The sequence below is a fragment of the Poecilia latipinna genome, unplaced genomic scaffold, assembly GCF_001443285.1.
Source record: "Poecilia latipinna isolate Pla-1442-1.1 unplaced genomic scaffold, P_latipinna-1.0 Scaffold908, whole genome shotgun sequence".
Lineage (NCBI taxonomy): Eukaryota > Metazoa > Chordata > Actinopteri > Cyprinodontiformes > Poeciliidae > Poecilia > Poecilia latipinna.
The window spans coordinates 28,727-48,916 of NW_015113524.1; the positions used below are offsets into that span (position 1 = coordinate 28,727).

The 20,190-nt window shown below is 38.4% G+C and overlaps 3 protein-coding genes and 1 long non-coding RNA gene across 4 annotated transcripts in view; 1 reads left to right on the top strand and 3 right to left on the bottom strand.

Moving 5' to 3' along the window:
* Nucleotides 1–85: 85 nt before the first annotated feature.
* Nucleotides 86–10,754, bottom strand: LOC106957491 (thrombospondin-type laminin G domain and EAR repeat-containing protein-like). The gene is made up of 13 exons (XM_015048865.1): nucleotides 10,143–10,754; nucleotides 8,743–8,966; nucleotides 8,120–8,427; nucleotides 6,867–6,957; nucleotides 6,614–6,770; nucleotides 6,393–6,524; nucleotides 6,253–6,323; nucleotides 6,017–6,178; nucleotides 5,700–5,907; nucleotides 4,986–5,218; nucleotides 2,225–2,403; nucleotides 1,984–2,085; nucleotides 86–1,338 (listed from the first exon to the last, which is right to left on the bottom strand). The coding sequence occupies exons 1-13, from the start codon at nucleotides 10,225–10,227 to the stop codon at nucleotides 1,185–1,187; spliced, it is 2,106 nt and encodes a 701-aa protein (XP_014904351.1). The 5' UTR covers nucleotides 10,228–10,754; the 3' UTR covers nucleotides 86–1,184.
* Nucleotides 10,755–13,449: 2,695 nt separating this feature from the next.
* Nucleotides 13,450–16,872, bottom strand: sumo3a (small ubiquitin like modifier 3a). The gene is made up of 4 exons (XM_015048867.1): nucleotides 16,764–16,872; nucleotides 15,584–15,712; nucleotides 14,971–15,042; nucleotides 13,450–14,819 (listed from the first exon to the last, which is right to left on the bottom strand). The coding sequence occupies exons 1-4, from the start codon at nucleotides 16,782–16,784 to the stop codon at nucleotides 14,757–14,759; spliced, it is 285 nt and encodes a 94-aa protein (XP_014904353.1). The 5' UTR covers nucleotides 16,785–16,872; the 3' UTR covers nucleotides 13,450–14,756.
* Nucleotides 16,873–17,379: 507 nt separating this feature from the next.
* Nucleotides 17,380–20,190, top strand: part of LOC106957494 (uncharacterized) — an 18,280-nt gene continuing 15,469 nt past the window's right edge. The window contains exon 1 of the long non-coding RNA XR_001426958.1: nucleotides 17,380–17,946. This is a non-coding gene — a long non-coding RNA (uncharacterized LOC106957494). The remainder of the gene's footprint in view (nucleotides 17,947–20,190) is intronic.
* pttg1ipa (PTTG1 interacting protein a) overlaps nucleotides 17,856–20,190 on the bottom strand; it is an 11,695-nt gene continuing 9,360 nt past the window's right edge. Inside the window, exons 6-7 of the mRNA XM_015048866.1 lie at nucleotides 19,257–19,303; nucleotides 17,856–18,501 (exon numbers count right to left, since the gene is read on the bottom strand). Of these exons, the coding sequence (XP_014904352.1) occupies nucleotides 18,464–18,501; nucleotides 19,257–19,303 (85 nt within the window). The 3' untranslated portion in view covers nucleotides 17,856–18,463. The remainder of the gene's footprint in view (nucleotides 18,502–19,256; nucleotides 19,304–20,190) is intronic.

A 20,190-nucleotide genomic window follows, 5' to 3' on the forward strand; every position in this document is an offset into this window, starting at 1 on the left:
TCATTTTCAATGCAGTCAGAGGCAAAATGAAACAGCAGTTCAGTCTATGACAGCATAATAAACCGCACATGAGTGGCTTAACAAATACAAAAAAAGCACACTAAAAAGTGTGCCTTATTTATCTGTGTTAGGGGAAACTTTCTTTAAATACCAATTACATTTGTTGATTTATAATCTTTTCTTTGCATCTGTATTTTCATATACATAAAATAACGTCCAAAACACAAACATAACTTTTCTCAAAAAAGTTACAAATAAAAAAATATACAATTGAAACATTTAAGTTTGCTATATTTAAATATATTACAAACAATTTCACATCTGTAAAAGTCTCAATAGATTGTCTCGTGCAGGCAATAACTATATGTAGAAATTTAAATTGTAAATATTTGTTATGCATGCCAAAAATATATATTCTTTGATATATGTTGCAACACGTATAAATAGAGGAAAATATATAGTTATTAAAGTTGTGGTTCGAAATGTTATTACAAGGCAGGATATTATGACATTCATCTCATGATCATGTTATATGTCTCTATTCTAAAGAGACCTCCTTGTGACACACACTCAAGGTTAGTTTTTGTTTTCTGCAGCTGCTCAGGAGCCCGACTGTCTCTCCACTGTTTAAAATTTCATGTCCTTGGTATAAAACTGTTTTGTTGTCTGCCTGTTGACAGGGCCAACTTTGACTCCTTTTGAACTTGTGAAAATAAACCCGACTGAGTGATTATCACCTAACGGTGCTTGACATTTATCTTTTCCACGTCAAAGCTTAACATACTAGTTATTTAACTTTAATTAGTTTTTTCCTATGTTTTTCAACATATTTGTCTTGGAACTCCACTGAGTTAGCAACCACACATTTTAAATACAAATACAGCATGAAACAATGTAAAATATAAACTCTCTTACAAAAAAAAAGGTAGTAATATTTTGGGGGGATTTAATTGTATTTGTCACACATAAAACATCCACATCATGGCTGCAAGTATTTGTGAGGTATGAAGAGGTATAGGGTTAAGGCCTCTGTGAAGTTCTTTCAAATATAATTTTATTAAAATATTTGACAGTTAAATTATGTCTTTAAGTTCTCTCAGTATACAAAGATATAAAACTATTCACAGGAGCACAACATGTCGCACGCAAACTGAAAACACAAAGCCATGTGCACACTTTGTCGTCTAGTAGGTTTTGAGCTTGAAAACTTTGGAGAGAGGCGCTTTGGCACTGGAGTAGATCAGAAAGGATTCTCCATTAGAGCTGAAAAACTCCCAGTCACTGCACCCAATGGTTGGGAGCCAATGAACGGGAACAAATCCTTCATATCCCTGCCACCTGTAAGCGGATAAAAGAAATCACAAAATGGGCTACTTGCACATTAGACGCTGCTTCCTGTGTTCTTTGACGTTTTTATGTTAATTCAAGGTACAACTACAAACTTTAGTGTGTTTTATTTGGATTATACCTACAAAACAAAAATAGTAGTGCATAGTTGTGAGTGATTTTTTTTTTAAATTTCAACAGATAAAATCTTGAAAGTGAGGAGTACATTTGTATTCAACCTCATTTATTCTGATGCTGCTAAATAAAGCCCAGCACAAACAATTTTCTTCAGGAATCTTGTTACATTTTTATCTCTATTAAAAATTTATTTTCCTTCGGCTTGCATGCAACGTGCTAGTTTACGTTGATCTATCTCATTTAATCCCAATAAAAAAAACAACAACAAACAACCTAAAGTTTGTGGTTGCAATGTGAAAAAAAAATTCACATTAAAGGAAGCACTGATACAAAAAATGGAATAGGTTTAAGTGTTAAAAATTCCTTTTCAAGGCATCATACATGTCAAAAATAGTAGTATTTTGCATAATGCATGTACAAGTGTTTCTTTCTAAAATGATTTTACGACAGATACCCCATGGCAATAAGGGTTGACGAAAGACATCACACAGGGTGGGGACTTGTTGACAAGTTGAATACCTGTAAAGAATGCTGTTGAGAGAGTAGGATTCCCCATTATAGGAGTTAGCAACAACCAAGAAATATTCTTCCCCAAGGCTGAAGAACTCCCAATCCACTGCACTGGAAAGGAAAAAGATTGTTAGGTATACCGGTGATAAATTTAAATGACTGCAAATATCTTTAACCACAAAAATTATTTAAAAAGCCTGTGTTTGTACATGCACCTCATAGACAGAATCTGCAAAATTCACGTGAATACCTGTAGGTAACAATGTCCTGGAAGCGAACAAACATCCTTCCACTCATGTCCAGCTCATAGATGGTTGAGTTGATGGTGTACTGGCTGGGTCCGTTACCCTGGAGCCTGTGTCCATTGGCCACAACCAGAAATACTCTGCTGCCAATCTGGAACATTTCCCAGTCTGTGGCGCAGAATGTCTACGGTTGCAGAAAGTCAGACGATCAGTCAAATATTTCATATGGGATCCATTTAAACCCACAATCATTCACAGCCCTGGAAGATTTTCATTTAAAATTACTTTAATTCAACAAGTATGGCTCTGGTAGAAAATTAGACAAAACATCAGATAAGTATAATTAAGCGTAATTAAAATATATTTGATTTTACTTACATTTTAATTTAATAGTGTCATGTAATTCATACCTTTCTCCACAATGAGTGGGAAAGTCTTTTTTGGTATTTCAGAAATCACACCCTTCTTTTAATTGCTTTCCAGCTAGAAAACATCATTAGTTCCAGTCAGATGTTGGTTAAGTTACATTTGGCAGGAATGTGAATATTTTTCTGCGTTTAATCGTATGTGAATAAGTGTAAAAGTGCAAACAGAGATTTAAGTTGTAACTAACATAATAAATGTCTCTTTGAAACTATTTGTTTCAGTTTATACCAGGGGTAGTCTAGGTTGACGTAGACAAAATGGTTTCACATCCAAAATCAATGAAAACAGGTTGTAATACACAATCTTCAGAAAATAATGTTGCATTGGGAGCATGAGAAAAGATGACAACTTAAGACTTTCTTATTTAGATTTCTCACTGCGAGGGAACGTGCCAGTCCATGCATGTTTTGGTAATTTGACATATTCGTCAGGAAACACTTCAGTTTCATTTAATAAATAAATAAATAAATAAATAAATAAATAAATAAATAAATAAATAAATATTACCAAAAAAACTCTTTTTTGTTGTTGTGTTTGAAATAATAAAATCAAAATAACTGCCAAAGAGGAATGGACTTTTTTTTTTATTAATTCAAATTTAATTAAATTCAAATTCAAAAATAATTAATTAATCCCAAAAGGAAATTAAATAATTAAATAATTCCCAGCATGTACCAAATTCTGAAACAATTCATAGAGAATGACTACAGGGGGCGCTTTTTCTTCTGTACATATGAAACGTTTTGTCCCAGTTATTTTTTCACAAATAACATATATAGATGAACAAGGGCTTAAAATCATATAGATGCTGATAACAACCTTTATTGCTATGCTTTACAGGCAGAGACAACAGGAGTAGTGCAAAGTTGGTATATCTGTGATGGAAATTTGATTTTGTTTTTCAATGTGAAAAGTTATTAAGCTTAATTTAAATCTGCTTATTTATTTTGACCAGAAAAACAATCAAATAGCCATTTGTTTTTGGGTTTGTTTATTTAGTTGTTCTTTTAAAGGGTTTCTGATGAGAAAATTCCCACTTATTTTTGACTTGCAACCTGGAAATTTCAGCTTTTTCACAAAAGAATCTAAAAAATTTGAAGTTTTGTTGCCGGTGCGGTTGTGGGCAATTTGGCTGATCACGTAGATTATTTTAGATTAAACGTAGTTTTTCAAGCATCCAGACCCAATTAGACTGAGTCAAGCATGAAAATGGTAATACACAGAATGATAAAAAAAACCTACATAAATTATGATACACTTATCAAAGTTCCTCTCAAACACAGTTTGGTTTTGGTGGCACTTTAACTGAGTGGAAATAAAAAAACAAATGGGGTCATAGGAAGGCCTCCAGTCATGCAAGAACCAACATCTCTTGTTCTTGAAAGTTGAAGAACGACTGTTAATTTAAAACCCATTACTTGGTGACACAAACTTTTTTCAGTTCTTGAATCTAAAATAATTTTTGTCTCTCTATTTTATAAATCATAGTTAGCAGATAAGCTCACAAGAAATCATTTCTCTGACTATGGAGGGATACTGGTCAGCAAATAAGACTGAAAATAAGCAAAAACATCTAAACTCAAGAGAATCTTTTTCATGACCATTAAAAATCTTTCATATTTACATGCAAGCAGGTTTTGCACACTGCTACATGTGAGTAAAGATGTGCATAGCAGTAAATGGATGTGTGTTGCTCCACCGTAATGGAACTAAATGACATTACAACAGTGAGTAATGCTTGTTTAAAATGTACCTACCGTCTTCTCATGTACGAGCCAACAGATTGCGTCATGAAGCTTCACTGTTTGTGCAGCCAAGAGATATCGGAAATCCAGATTCTCATGTTTCTCTGATGATTTCAGGTAATTTATTACTACCAGCCCCTAGGGGTTCTCACGAATCCCCCTCCACCCCCACAACCTCTGGAGTTCCCCTTTAATTACAAATCTCTGTGTGTTTTCTCGTGTGGCAATCAATGTGTCAACACAGTCACATCAGCTGCAGCCAGATTCAAATAAAATTGTTCACATCAGTTGCAAAGCACTTCCATCAGTCAGGCAAATCATGCAAAACCACATCATATGTGTTTGCCTCTATCTTGATCATTTTCCTTCCTTCCTTCCCAACACTTTTCCTTTTATCGTTTTATTATTCCGTCCTGACAGGATCTTTGCGTAATCATATCAGAGATAAATCAGATGAAATCAACCCCCTACCAAAATGCTGCCTTCAAGTGCCATCGACTTTTCACAGTGGTTCGATCGGCAGTGGTACTGTAATCAGATATGAGCCAGGTTGTCGGCACCATTTTTGATGCAACTGTTCTTCTTATCAACACACCTTGATTGTCTGGAACACTTGAAATTTCCCATCAATCCAAACGTAGATGACTGAGTCCAGAGAAGTGGTCACGCCATCGAAAGCATTTGCAACCACCAGGAAGTGGTACGGTCCAACTTTGAAGAACTCCCAGTCGTAGGCCCCCGATGTGATCAGCGTTTGGTGAACCTCAAAAGACTTTGTCGATCTGTTCCACTTGTAGATCACGCTGTTGATGGTGTGGTTGTTGTTTCCTGAAAGGAGTAACAGTAAGAGTAAGACTCGGGTTTTATTCAGCATCGCCAAAAAGCTGTGAGGCACTGAAACACGGTCCGGTCATACGGTGTTCGCCTTCTGACAGAAATGTTTTTCTTCTTACACACTTACATGATACAGATCATTAACCAGATAAATATAACCCAAGTATATACAAAAGTAGTTTTCAAATGCTAATTATGCTAATTAAGGGAAATAAGCTTTGTCTCTGTGTTTTTTTAGATTGGGACATGATGTTTTTCCTTGTCAGAATTTTTTTGTTTAAATTATTTATTGATCCTGCAAATCCGTCAGTAAAAAAGTGGCTAATCAATTAATCCACACTGTAACAATAGAGTACTGCTTTCTGCATTTACTTGGATTATTTATCTGATATTAAAGTCGGTTGAATGATCTCAAATATTTAAGAATGACCAGAAAAAAGCAGCCATACTTTTGAGTGGCAGTGTAATTGTTTACCCATTCTGTGATTGGCCACAGCAAGATAAGTCTGTTCATTAATGTCGAAAGCCTCCCAGTCTCGAGCGCAGTAGGTCTGCAGAGTCTGGAACCGCACAAACCGTTTTCTTCTTTTGCTCCATTTATAAATGACAGAGAAGTCAGATTCAGGCTGTTTGTCTACAGACTTGTTTGTTTCAGTCCCAGAATTAGACACTACCAGATATGCCTGCAGGCAAAAACAACAAAACAGAGGTAATGAGAGATGAAGTTAAGGTTTTCATTTTCAAATAGTGTTGATTAAAAAGAAAAAAGAAAGGATGGAATCTCCATAGCACCTTCTTTCCTATTTGGAAATGCTTCCAAGACAGAGCGCCGTTGGTGCTGATGTTCTGGTAGAGCCGGAAACCCAAGTTGGTCCAGAGATACACAGCAGAACCAGAGGCTGAGGATCTGTGGGCCATGGCCGCCATAAGGCCAATGTCTTGAATCTGAAACACCTAAAGATCAGATAAAAAATGAGCTCAAAACAAAACAGCGAAGTCGTATCGGAAAAGAAACGGTGGAGAAATACCTCTACATCGTGCGTCTCAGAGCTGGTGGCAAGAACCTGCTGCTCCAAAACATAGTCCAGTCTTTTATGGTCTGTGAAAATGATTTTGTCAATTGCAACAAAGAGATAAAGTTGCTTGTTTTAGCAGTTGGATGCTTTACCCTCCAACACAGTGATCCACGCTGACCCGTCACAGACGTAGAGGCCCTTTTTGAGAGGATTAAACCACAGCTGACCTCGCAGCAACTCAGAACACGGCCTCTCCGCTCCCACCGACGGTCGTCCCGCGGCTCCTGACAGATTGCGTCGAAGACGGAGCAATCAGCGGTAATTCCCTAAATACTCCCGTCACATTCCCTTGTGAAGCGAATGTACAAATTACCAGAGGAAGTGTCATGTCTCTCGTTCTGCCTCCTCCTGACAGGCAGGTCTAAGAGCAGCGGTGGAACCGACAAAGCTGCGAGCCGGGGGTCAGAAGACGGGCAGAGTTGATTGGAGGCGTCTGAGTTCGGCACGAGAACCAGTTGTCGCATCAGGCCCTGAACATGTGGCAACAGATGAAATACTCGTCAGGAAGTGGTCGGGATGCTATTAAATGACCTCGGAACTGAATCGCAATTTGAAACTCAACTCACTGAAAACAAGCCCTTCCATCTTCCCCGACTGCCAATGTGGAATCTGGATGCCTGGATGTTAAGATCTGAAGGGAAAGCCCTGGAGGGAACACTGTTTGCAATAAAAGACAATTATCCTAAACAGCCAATAAACACCGCCTTCCAAAGGTATGCATAACCCTTGGTTGTTTTGGGGTTTTGCTTTTTTTTTTTTACAGTCAACGCACTTTTCTCAAAACATTTCCTTAATAAACTCACAAAGACAAAGTCATCTCTGATCTGCTTCTGGCCATTCATAAATCAACTGGACTTGCCGACATCCGATGCAGCTCTGAACGCTCAAAACTAAAGCAGGCAGTGCAAAACACATGGAGATTCCTAAAGAGCACCTACATTCTGGGTTGAATGTTTGGTGAAGTGTCACGGTCGTGAGTATTTTGTGTAATATCTGAGTTTCACACACAAAGAAAACAAAATTATTCTTTGTGGAAAAGTAGATTGGGTGAAGAGCTCTTTGATTATCAGTTTTCAAGTCTTTCTGCAGATTCTCAATTCCGCTTAGGTGTAGACTTTGACTGGGCCATGGATATTACTTCAACTATAACATTTCATTAGCTGAATCTGTGGGGTAGTTCTCCTGGAAGCTGAAACTCCAACGTGTAGTAATCAATTTCATATTTAGTTAACAACTTATGTTATGTGATTGCACTTGATTTTATTTAGGATTACGATGATAAAGAGAATTAAGGGGTGAGGGGTAAATAAAAATGCACACCACACTTTTCAGTTGTTCCTTTGCTAAAACAAATTTGGGATCCATGTTTCTCTTTTCTTCTGCTTCAGAATTATGTTCCACTTTGTACTAATCTTATCAAATCCTAAAAAAACACAAAGAAGTTCATTTCTGTAAAATGTTTACAAAGTATAACGTTTCAAACATCGAAAGTGACTTTTAATTTGAAAGTAAGCTGAATTTCCTCCAACCGAAGTAACTTTCTTAAATTTCAGACTGAAAAACAAGAACTTGAAACCTGAACTGTTCTGATGGTTATAGAGATTGCACCCTGCTGTATGTCAGAGCAGTAAGTTTCTTCTCAAAACCATCTGTCACTTTACTGCCGGGATGTCATGATATGACTGCAGGGTGCAAATACATTTTACATTGCAGCAAGAGCATTTTATTGTGGTGAGACATCCAGGATCTGGCAGGTAAATAGGAAAGGGCGATGAATGACGGACGGGAAAAAAGGCAAAAAAGAGAGAGCTGAGCTTACCTTTCCAGCGGAGGGTTGCAGTCCACCGTCAGCTTCCTGCGGTGAACGCCGACGACTAAAACCAGTGTGTGCCACTGGTTGGGAGTCAGACGGATGCCTTGGAAGCTCCAGTGCTCTGTTGCTTTCCGATGGCCGTTGAAAACAAAATGCAGGCTGTTTTGGGATAACTTTAGTCCAAGGATGATCCCTGCATGTTTCTCATCTCTCTTGGTTTCCTTCTTCCTCGGGCTCTGCTCGTCTTCTTTCTCCTCCAGCGCAACGGTCTCCAAATTACGTGGTCCCATCAGAGAGAAGATGTACTCGTCTCGCTGCAGAAAAGAGAGTAAATGCCATCAAGACTAAACGAATTTGGCTATGGAAAAATGTAAAGGATGCATTAAATAATATAAATAATATTCATCAATAATATATATCAGCATATATAAATATTTATTTAGCATATTAAATAATTACTAATTAATATATTACTTACCTAATAAAATAAGTAATTATTTTTATTAGATATTTATTTAATAAAATATAAAATGTACATTTTATTTACTGAGAATAAATAAAATATTTATTTGCAAAGCATATACTTTTGGTCTTGTGTCAGAGATCCATCTCCTCTGACAGATGCTTACCTTGGGTGCAAAGCGATTCACTTTCACTGTAACAACAATGGAAAACTCTTTGGGGAAAAGGTCACAGTTCACCAAGAGCTGGGAAGCGGCGAAGCTCAGAGACGCATCGGGGCTGAGAAACTGGACGCCCCTCGCCCCAGCCGCCTGCTTCACGCGCGCCCCGGGGACCACCCTGGAGGTGTCCCTCTCCAGAACAAAAGACAGGAGATCCAAGGGGAGCAACTCTGAGGACAGCAGACAGATAGAGAGGCCAGGACGGCGGTCATAGTATGAATGGCTGGAGATTCTGCAGAAATGAAGCTCAGAAATAGATTGAGAATCCTCACACTTCTTAATTTGAGTCTAAGGTAAAAACCAATCAGAGACGCAAAATTTACTGGGTAAATTGTTTCTCCAACTTCTATCCAATGACGGCGCGTCTTTCCTCCTGCACTGAGCTTCAATCATCTTCTCATTAATTATATCAACAGAAACTGTCCACTTTGGACTCACATCTTTTCTGGAGTCAAATAATAATAATAATAATTATTATTATTACTATTATTATTATTATTATTATTACATTTTTTTGGTAGATAAATATGCTCTACTTTTTCATTTTAGAATACTCTGACGTGAAATCTGAACTGGATTATTCTACAGTAAATCAAACTGTGTGATTTTTGATCATTTAAATTTTGTAAAGTAAATAAATAAATAAACATGTAAAAATACATTGAGAATATAGTTGTATTCTTTTACGTGTCTGGTTAAAGCCCATTCTTTGTGAGTACACAGCCCCTTCCAGAGCCTCCGAAAAAGTGGCAAAAATAGTTCAACTAATTATGAACTACTTTACACGGAGTCTATTAAATAAAATCCTAATAAAATACATACATTGTTACTTGTCAAAATGCAAAAGGCAGCATTAACACCTTTGCAAGATCCTGGATTGAAAAGGAAAAACAATCAAGATGACTGGAAAGTAATAGATACATTATTTTTTACAAGGGTTGTTACTATAACAAGATACTTCACTCAAAAGCTGGACTGGTAGAGGAGAAACACTGAAAGATTGATGAGATGTCAGTTGAATGTTTATCCTGTAAACCCTAATATCCTGATGTGTATTGAAATGCAACTGAACCCTAACCCCATGCAATGCCTGTACTTGTTTGTGGATGTTCACACTAACACACACACACACACACACACACACGCAAGCACTCCCAGTAAGCAGACGCAGACAGTTGGAATTATCCAGAAGAATTTTAGCTGCAGGGCCTTCCCAGCTTTTGGATGGAGCCATAAACAATCCACTGGGTAATCATTAACAGGACCACTTGTGCTGAGCCGAGACGAGGTGATATCTCATAAAGTTTAGAATGAAACAGATAACAGCAGATAAAACACTCTCCTACCTGTGCACTGTCTCCATGCGTCTGTCGCCGTCTCCGTGACCCTGGAAGCCCAGAGGAGGAGCAGTATGAGTATCTGCATCAACATTATGAAAAGCGGTCCGCTTCAGTTCCCAACTAACAGGAGCGTCTCCATGGCCGGGGTAGTGTTCAGTCTGTTCCTCCTCCCTCGGTATTTAGCTCGAACGATGATCCATGAAAGGAAACCGGGCATCCTTCATCTTGATCCCGGGTAAGAAAGAATACGTTCAAACTTGGAGTCTTTCTGAGTATCTACTTGATCACACGTCGTACTTAAGCAGCATGAAAGGGTACCTGTGTGTGCTGAACCAAATCCACCCCTCTGTGAAGGGAATCCTGCACCTGCAGCTCCTTTTAAACACCGGAGCCATGCAAATCACTAACCGGCCTGTCACTCATCCTCCCTCGACCGCAAATTTGGTAACACACACCGCCAGAGGGCTGAGCTGCCTCACTTTATTTTGTGCATTTGTGCTTACAGCACACTGACACAGATCGGTAGGCAGGCAAACACAACTTCTGTGTGCAAGCAGATACAAAATGTCAGTCAAATGGGAAAAAAAAAGTTGTCTGTCTTTATTCTGCCTATCTTAGTTGTGCAGACCTCTTTACTCTCTGACCTCCTAAGTAAAATCCAGAGAAACAACCGGCTTCTGAGATAATATTTGTAAGAAGGAGCTCTTGTGAGATGAAGCAAAAACTAAGCTTTTCAACATTGATGAACTGCAGTTGCAATTTAGCTAACACTTCACGAATCACAGTGCGATCTGTATCCATCTGCATCCCGTTGAACAGTCATTCTTCCTGCGAGACAGGACAGGGCTGTGGGAGAAAGCCAGTTAAGGAACAGAAACAATCCCAGTACAACGCCCTAACTCATAAGTTTCCTTATTCCTGGTTTGACTCATCAATAGCAGCAACGATCTTATCGCTGTTCCAGTTCAGCTGAGTTAGACAGGCCCATTTATCAAACATCTGGGGTTCTAAATAGAGGTTACAAAGAACCTAATTTAACTGTGCTAAAACAATGTAATACTTATCACTTGGTTTAATCTTTTCCTTAAAGTCTCCCAGGCTTTGTGAATTGTAATTTGCATGTTTTTTTGTTTTTCCTTTGGTATTCTGAGAACTGCATCATCATTAGATTTAATCAGTATATATGTTTTGCCTTGAATTTTTTTTTTTTTTTAATAATCATCATGTATGTAATGCGAAGCTTTGTTTGCCTGTAATTAGTTTTTCAGTATTGAAGTCTGAAAAGAACATAACATAATCGTTGCAACAGATAACAGTAGTCATAAATGAATAAAACTGACCTGCTGGATATTTTTCTAATCACAACGATATTTTTATATTTACTTGTAATAGCTGAATAGTCGTGACCAAGGCCTCAAAGTTTTGGAACTAAGTTTTAAACCAGCTGAAACTGTTCCTGACGGGTTTTGTTGGCATGCTTCAGTGCTGCCACCTCGTGGTCGTTGCTTCATAGTCTCCGTCTGCTTGTTTATGAATTATAGCCCTCTTAATGTCAGACGTGTTAATGCCAAATAGATTTTTTTTTTTTTTTTAGATTGTCACTTTGAAATTGCCAAAAGCATTGTGTAGTGAGTGACTGCACCTGTCCCCTTTTTTTATAACAACTTTAATTTTTTTTAGAAAGCAGAGATGTACAGGTGGTGTGAAATTATGTTTTTGACTGTAAAAAAAAAAATAATAATAAAGGCTTTAGAGACAAAAAAGGAAAACAAAAAGGACCCGTCACATGCAGTCTGAGCTGATGTGATTGTAATAAGATTGAAGGATTCCAGCTTTTGGGATATTATAGGAAAGATCAACACAAACCTGTGCTGATTGTGCGCGGTTGAAATTTTTACATCGTCGGTTCAAACAATTTGCAAAGTGTGGGGTGTGCAGAGATACATATTGTGTTTCCCCCGCTCATTGCAAAGCAAAGTCAGTCATACTGGGTGCGTTCTGCGAACATCACATTTCAAATCTTGACATATTTTCACTTCAATTTAGGTAAGTGCTTTAACTGGGCCGTTTTAACAGACGAATATGCCTCAATTCTAAATTACTCCATCTATGGCTCTACGTTGATGTTTACTGTCCTGCTGGAGGATGAACCTGCCTCCTAATCTCAAGTTTTCATCCAGCACATATCACTGCATTCATTTACCATCCACATCAACTTGGGCCAGCTTTCCTCCAAGGAAAAGCATTGAAACTGAATGATACCGCCACTACCGTACTTCACTGAGGTTATCTCATCTAATTAGACCACCTTATTTAAATTGTTTTGTCCACAGCATGGATTGTGGCAGACTGTGAATAGGACCCTCATTCAATTTACATAAAGGAGGCTTTTAAAGGGAATTGAGACACTGGATTTTATTTGGAGGTATTCAGGTAAAGGGGGCTAAATGTGAAAATCCACTTTTTTTTTTATTTGTAAAATCCCAATTGAGAGTTTTGTAGTGGTCATAATGCATCTAAAGTTCAAACAAACTGAACCACTGAATTATATATAAAAAAAACTAAATAATGAAGCAGGAGACCACATATCTGAGTACCAAACTATATTTATTGTATACAGTAGTAAAAGACCACAAATAATGTACAAACAAGTAGAGAAAAACAAACAAGACGAGACCTGGACCCCATTCTTCATACATAACAGTGTAGCTCAGCCAGCCGCCACAAAAGACTTCTGTCCAGATAAACCCAGTTGTTAAAATGCAAAGAATGTGGAAGGCTGATTCGTAGGTACTGATAAAATGTGCTCTTATATTTGTGATGAAAGCTAAATTCACAATCATTACCAGTAAATGATTTGTGCCGAGATGCGTCGCACAAAGACTAGACTCCTCTTCCAACACGCCATCCAATGGGGAGAAACGGCTGTTCGGGAGTCATTTGTGAACTTAAACAGTAAAATGAAGAGTTCTGATAGCAGATGGCAAGTATATATATATATATATGTATTCGCTTAAAAAAAAAGAAAAAAAAAAAAGGATACCGCCACTTACTCGGCTGATAAAAAGGATGCATACAAAAATACAGCTGAATAAGATGGATGTGAACAGTTTAATATAAAAGGGAAATGGCTTTCTGGCAGGTTAGAGGAAGAAGGGAAGGAGATTTGCGGTCATTTGTTTGGCCGTCTTGTTCAAAATGAAACCGGACCTGCTCAGGTACAAAAAAAGAAAACTAACCCGTTTTCTGAGCGTTAAACCTCAAAAAGCATCCGTGAGACTCCACATGACTCCAAACGGGTTTTGCTTTTTCACAGATTTCCAGCTCATTTAAAAAGCATTTTGCTCATTTCACTCCAGACTGAAAGATCCAAGTTTGCGACGGTAAAAGGATCAAAAGTAAGCAACTCTGTGACCCTGGGACTGACCTTCCTGCTCTACGAACATGAAGAGACGCACCAACGTCACGTCTCCGAAACGCCAGACTCATCTGAGAGATCTTCTCCAACAACGGCAGCATTTTGTTTTTAACACAGCATCTCAGCAGGTGACGCATCGTAGAAAAGTGATGTGCTTACAACAATCTGCTTTGGCTGGATGTCCTAAGCTCAAAGTGGAAGCCGCTCGATGGCGAAAACGGCACTCGAGTCGGAAACAGTTCGCCCGCAGCCGAACTCCCAATCGGAGCCGCTTTTATCGCAGGGACAGATGGCTGTCCGTTTAATAGCCGAAAAATATAAAATAAAGAGGAAAAAGATGCATTTGTTACCAAGACACAGCCAAAAACTAAGCCTACTTCGATGGCATAGACTTATTTTTAACTCCCTGATCGAGCATTTCGCCTGAGCAAATGGCAATCTGTACAACAGATTGTTCTCTATTAGAAGCCAGGGAGCAAAACACTAACGATCTAATGACACCGTTTTAACCTTGCAATTAGAGAAACATACATTTAAAGAGAAGCAGATGTTCTTGTCTTTGGAGTATTGTTCTTAACCTCACAACTAATCTAACACCCATTTGGATATTTCTATACAGGAAGGAAAAAAAAAAATAAAACTATAATTTTAAACGGAAGGCAAAAAAAAAAAAAGTACAAAAACAATGCAGAAGCACCTAAAATGTAAATATACCTAAATACATCTGCTCAACAAAAACAAAATGAAACAAAAGTGAAATAGCAAGCAGGTGGGTGTTCAGTTCAGACGGTGCTTCCCCTTCAAAATCGCGCCCCACTGACTGCGACCCCTGGACAAAAAAAAAACAAACAAAAAAAACACCTGCAGAGCCCCACACTCTGACGCGCTGGAAGCAGAGCCGAAACAGCAGTTTCTGTGGAGAGCCGTTGGTCCGATTACAATCTGCAGCGCCGGACGAGGTGGTCCTGACCGGCCAGCCGCAAAGACTGAAAACACTCGACTTCAGTCCTGACTAAAAGAGTAAAATAAACAGCTGACGAGCACCGACACATCAGGCAAAGAATGTCTTTCAAAAGAGAATAATAATAATAATAATAATAACAATAATTATAAGCTGGCAGGAGCAAACTGGGAGGGAGAGACAGTGAAGGTGGTTTAGGGCATGGTTTGAACATGGCCGTCAGTGAGGTGGGTGGTCGGGCTTAGCAGCACCCGCCAGTCTGCTGCTGGAAAACATCTATGGTGTCTTCATCTTCCATCTCCAGCTGGAAAGAGGACATAAAAATAGATGGATATCGAAAAGGATTGAGCAGTTCGAATGCATTTAAAACAGAACAAAAAAATAAACAAAAAAAATACAAATATGTGAAATGTTTTGTTTTGCACGCTTCATCGTGTAGAAAAGGGTAACCATACCTGTGCGGGTGTATCCGTCTCATTGATTGGCTGGCCATCGAACCTGAATCTGATCTGCCTTATTGAAAGACCCTGTCGATGAAGACGGGCAACGGGTAAACAACAACCAGAAAACTGAAGCGGGCGCAAACAGGAATGCGATTTCTATGCTGTTTCGATTTTGTCAAGTCTCAACCACAAACTTCAAAGTATTGCGATAGGATTTGAAAAGTTCAGAGCACTTGTATGCATCGTCCAACCAGCCTCCTGTCCCTGCTAAAGAAAGGCATCCGAACAGCGTGATGCTGCCACCATCATGGTTAATGTGTAGTCGGTGAGTTCAGGGTTATACAGTGTTGGTTTTCTGTTACACGAACAGTTTTCCACTTGGACAAAATGCAGGTTACTTCCTTCTCCACACTTCTTATGGCTTTCCTTCAGCCACTCCAATGACACTACCTGTGTTTTCCTTTCTGAAGGCAACTGCTTGTGCTGGGTTTTATTTAGACACAAGTTTGTTGATGGCACAAAAAAAAATGGGCAAAATTTCAAGTCGTATGAACACTTGCAAAGTACTGTATTGCGCAAGCGGTTGTAATATCCCTAATGACAGCCAACTAGTCTTGCAACTCACCTGTCGTTCGCAGTACGCCTTCATTAGTTTGCTGAGAGGCGTGTGTCGTTTGATTTTGAACTGGACGACTGATCCATCCTGACCTGCAACTTTGAGGTTGATGTGGTCGTTCTCCGTCTTTACTCCTTCCTGCAGAGCAAAAGTCAGGAGGAAAAAAAAAAAGTCAGAACAGAGTCAGTTGAAGTAACGGACTTTAATCTCGTGTTTTTAACAAACAGTGGAAATCCATGGCTTGTGGAGAAGTGGCATTCAGTAGGTGGCTAAAGCAGCGTTGTAGCTAAATGTGTGGCAAAAACCAAGACTTCGCATTAATTTTAAGCAATTTATTTATATAGGAGCTGATCATTTCTAGCTTTATTAGCAATTTGATACAGTAGATGATTTTAAAAAGTTCGTATGCATATCTTAAAACAGACTGTCTCTCTAATGTATTTATTTGTAATTTAGGGAAACAACAAAGTAACAATATATGTATTTGCTAACAAAAAATATGAAAAATTAAAAAAATAATAATAATAAGTAGGATATAAGTAAAGCCGGCCACCCCAGATGATAAATCAGGCCAGACTTCATTTTCAGATGCTAACGTTAGCATAATTAGCTCCAGGCTAGGTTAGCACACCGGCGGTCCTTCGGGATCAATTGGAAGTTTAGCTGCAGGGCTAATGTGGCTAACTGCTTTGTTTTGTTGTTTCCTAGACGAACTGGAACAGTCTTAAAACTAAATTAGCACAAACGCGCCACCGCAACAACAGTTTTTAAACGGGTGCGTCATAACCATTTGCGCTCTTTTGCCGCTAACTACAGCTGCGGCATTTTGCAGCTTTGCGGAGATAACGTGTGACCCTCTCGACAAAAGAGGTGGTTGTGAGAAGGGGGGGACCACAAGATACAAACATACACTGTGATCAAATTTATAACAAATAATTTATACATAAATTAAGGACAACATTAGGAGCAAGGTAATTTTGATTTATTTCCATTTCAATCGTGCAGCCTTGCTCATTGAGTATACGTATAGATGTGCGGGTTCTCATTCATTTTGCGAAACCAACACTGCGCCAATTTGGAGAAACGTGCAAACCCAGGCCTGTAGACTGCACATTTCCTAGACGATTTTGCAGCAGCCCGACCCAGAAGTCACCACAGAAGAGCCGCCGTGTGAGCCGCTATATCTTACCTTTGGCTTTTCCTCTGACATCTCGGTTCGTTTTGTGTTCGGGGGTTCAGAACAGACCGATACCGGGCTTTAGCCGTCTTCCTGCTGCCTTCTGTCCAATGTTCTCCTCGCAGACGCGTACGCGCGCTGGACCGCTGTGACGAATAAACGATTGGTCGGGGAAAGCCACGTGGTTTGCCATTCTACGGAGCGCGGACACGGGGACGCGCACGCATGCAGAATCCTCGCTCATGCGCACTGTAGAAACAGAGCATCAAAATGAATGCATGAGCTTTCATTGTGAAATCACTTGAACATGTCTGTATTTTCTTTATGTGAATACCTGAACATAAATGTCATATAAATAAATGTTTAACTGGAATTAGCGCCTCACATGCATGCCTACAGGGCTGGATTTAGCATGATGTGAGCCTGGGCCAGAGGCCCTCTCAATGTCCTTTTATGCAAATTTAAAAAAATAAATAAATTATATACCTTAATTTAAAAAAACAAACACCTGTTTAGAGTTACCTTCGATTAGCATTGAACAACATATTTCATGTATATTTTCTTTAGTGTTAAGCTGGTTACGGTGCCATCCTAGGGTGGGGACGCTGATAAACTACTGCGGCAACATTAGAGTCTGATGTTCTAATTATACATGCTAGTAGTCTGATGATCAAACCAATAGCTATTAGTCTGATGTGCTAATAGCATTTCATAATAGCATTTATGATTAGAACATAATTGTGGTACTTTTCCAAGCTTTAGGCTCAGGTTTAACATAAATCCCATGATGCCACACAGTACATCTGAACCTGGACTTTCCACAGCTTGTTCTTACCTGAAGTGTTGAAAGGGACAAGATGGAGGTTGGGGAGGGAAGCTGTGGAATATGAAGTAGAAATCTATAATATAGAAATCTTTTAAGATTTCTATGTTATAGTTGAAAATTTGAAGTGCAATTCAAGGAAAACCTAGATTAAGTAATATTTTGAATCAGATTTCTTAAACAACTGAGCTAAATCTGTCGTTTTGCCCTGCTAACAGAAAAATGTATCAAGACCGATGGGTTTAAATAAAGAAACATGCAACACGGGGCAAGCAGAGGAGGTAGTCTAAGATCTTTTATTGGGAATATAGCTTCATGTGACACAAACAGCAGTAAAACAAGCCTGATTTAGACAAATGCTGACTATGATCAGTAATTATGAATATGTTTTGTAAAAATGTGTTAAAAAGCAATTCCAAGAGGAACAAGCAAACAATATAAGCACGGTGGCTTTCAGAAATATCAGGATAATCAGAAAACAAAAAGATGTCATCTCTAATATACTTTTAAAATCTGAAGCATCCATGAAACTGGAGTGACCACAGATTTTGTTTGGCAGAAGATGATTGATACTTTAACATCTAAAGTGACTTCCATTTTGCATATTTAAGCTAAAGGCTAATAAATAAGAGGAACCACAGTGAATAGGAACTCCTCTGGTTTGGAAGAAAAAAGAACCCATTGCATCCAGGTGTGTCCGTTTTACCATCAGTGAAAGCCTTCAAATGAATGGACTCATGAGTTTATCGACACCGAAGACCTGCCTGCAGAAAACATTTCCATTATTCTAGCTCCTGTTAAATATTGGGTCGTGCACATTTTTACAACCAGGGACCAAGCTACTGATCAACAGCTCAGTCCTTGTTTCCAAAAGCTCAAAACGTGGATCTCAGGAAAATCTTGCATATGGATTTGGCCCATTCAGTCCTACAAAAACAAAAAGAAAGCATTAACAACAGTGTTTGTTAAAAAATATAAAAATGTTGAAAATAATAAATTCTGTTAGGGAAATCGAAGGAAAGAATTGACAATAACTCTTTGAAGACTTTGAATCAATTGGTCACAACAATATTTAATTTCCCTTTGAGATCAATAAAGGATTTTTGAATGTGAACGGGTCAGATGTGTAAAATAAGGTCAATTTTACTCTTCAACTAAAATTGCACCATCTGATATAAATTGTTAACTCAATCCTTGATGGCAGAGTTGTTTGTAAGAATACCAATCTCTTTAAAAGTAATTAAAAAAAACCATCAGCATAATGAATTATCTTTAAATTTCTTCCTTTCCCACATTACAATCCATTAATTTATCAAATGAGTTTTCAGGAAGTATTCTATAAAAAAAAATAAAGGTTTCTGCTGTCCTACCATCTCAAACGTAAACGTCTGGAGTTTGTTAAACACTTGAGAGATTTGAACAGGAGACATGTTTTTTTGGTCAGACTCAAGTTGAGCTTTGCAACAAAGTTCCAGGTGGATTTGGCATGAAATAAATGAAAAACATATGGAAAACTACATCATGTTTAATGCTAGTAGGGTGGAGGATTTGAGATGCCGTGGGCCGGTTTCTGTTCCAGCAACCTCGCTCCAGTTTTGCGCTTTATACAAAATGTTTTAGCAGGACAACGACCCGAAAGACACTATCAAATTAAGACAGAGGTGTTTGTCAGAAAAGCTCACCGTATTTCTGCCTGATCTCCTGGTGTCTCTTGTTCATTTCTGCTCTCCTGTGAAGACAGAACGTTTCTCCGTGAGCCACACAGGAATTCATGTCATTCCTCAGCCTGTGCTCATGTGTCCAGAAGTCACATGAGCATAAAACCAGTTTGAGCTGATAACAATAGCGAAACCTGACACTGATAATGACTGGCCAACCAGCAGCATGCAGCTGGCGCTACAAATATTTCTTCCGTAATACAAAAATCATAAAAGAGAAAAACAAAAAACAGTAAACTAGGGCTCAAATGTTTTGCAGAATATACACATATCCCACATGTATATTTGAATAGCCACAGAAGTAGAATATATATTTGAAAAAAATATATTTAAAAGGCAATTTTTGCTCTGTACATTCATAATGACTTCATAGTGCAGTTAATACTTTCAGTTTTTATTATGGTAAAATTACTATTTTTTTGTGCTTAATTGGGGTTTTATGTCATAAACCAACACAAAGCAATGCATAAAAGCGAAGGTGAAGGATTAACAAATGAGTTTAACATTATTAATAACACCTTGGCATATGGCATACATTTGCAGTCATGCCACTTTACTATGATGTCTGTAACAAAACCCATTGAAATGACTAACATTGATTGCAAAATAGATTGTACTACTGTGAAAATTATTCAAACCAATACACAGTTTGTGGAGAATATTTGTACGTGTGTGTGCATATTCTTAATAATCCTGGTCACGACTTCTACAAAAGGCTTATGGGACTTTCACTAAGTTTTCCTTGAAGATGTTACAACACCTATCCAGGAATCTGTTGGGGACGAGAAGGTCGTTATTTTTTGAAAAGCTCCAAGAAGGACGAGCCTCCTCGTGCTTAAAAAAAAAAAAAAAAAAAAAAAAGCAGCCCCTAAATTCAAGGCGCAACAACTGGGGGCTT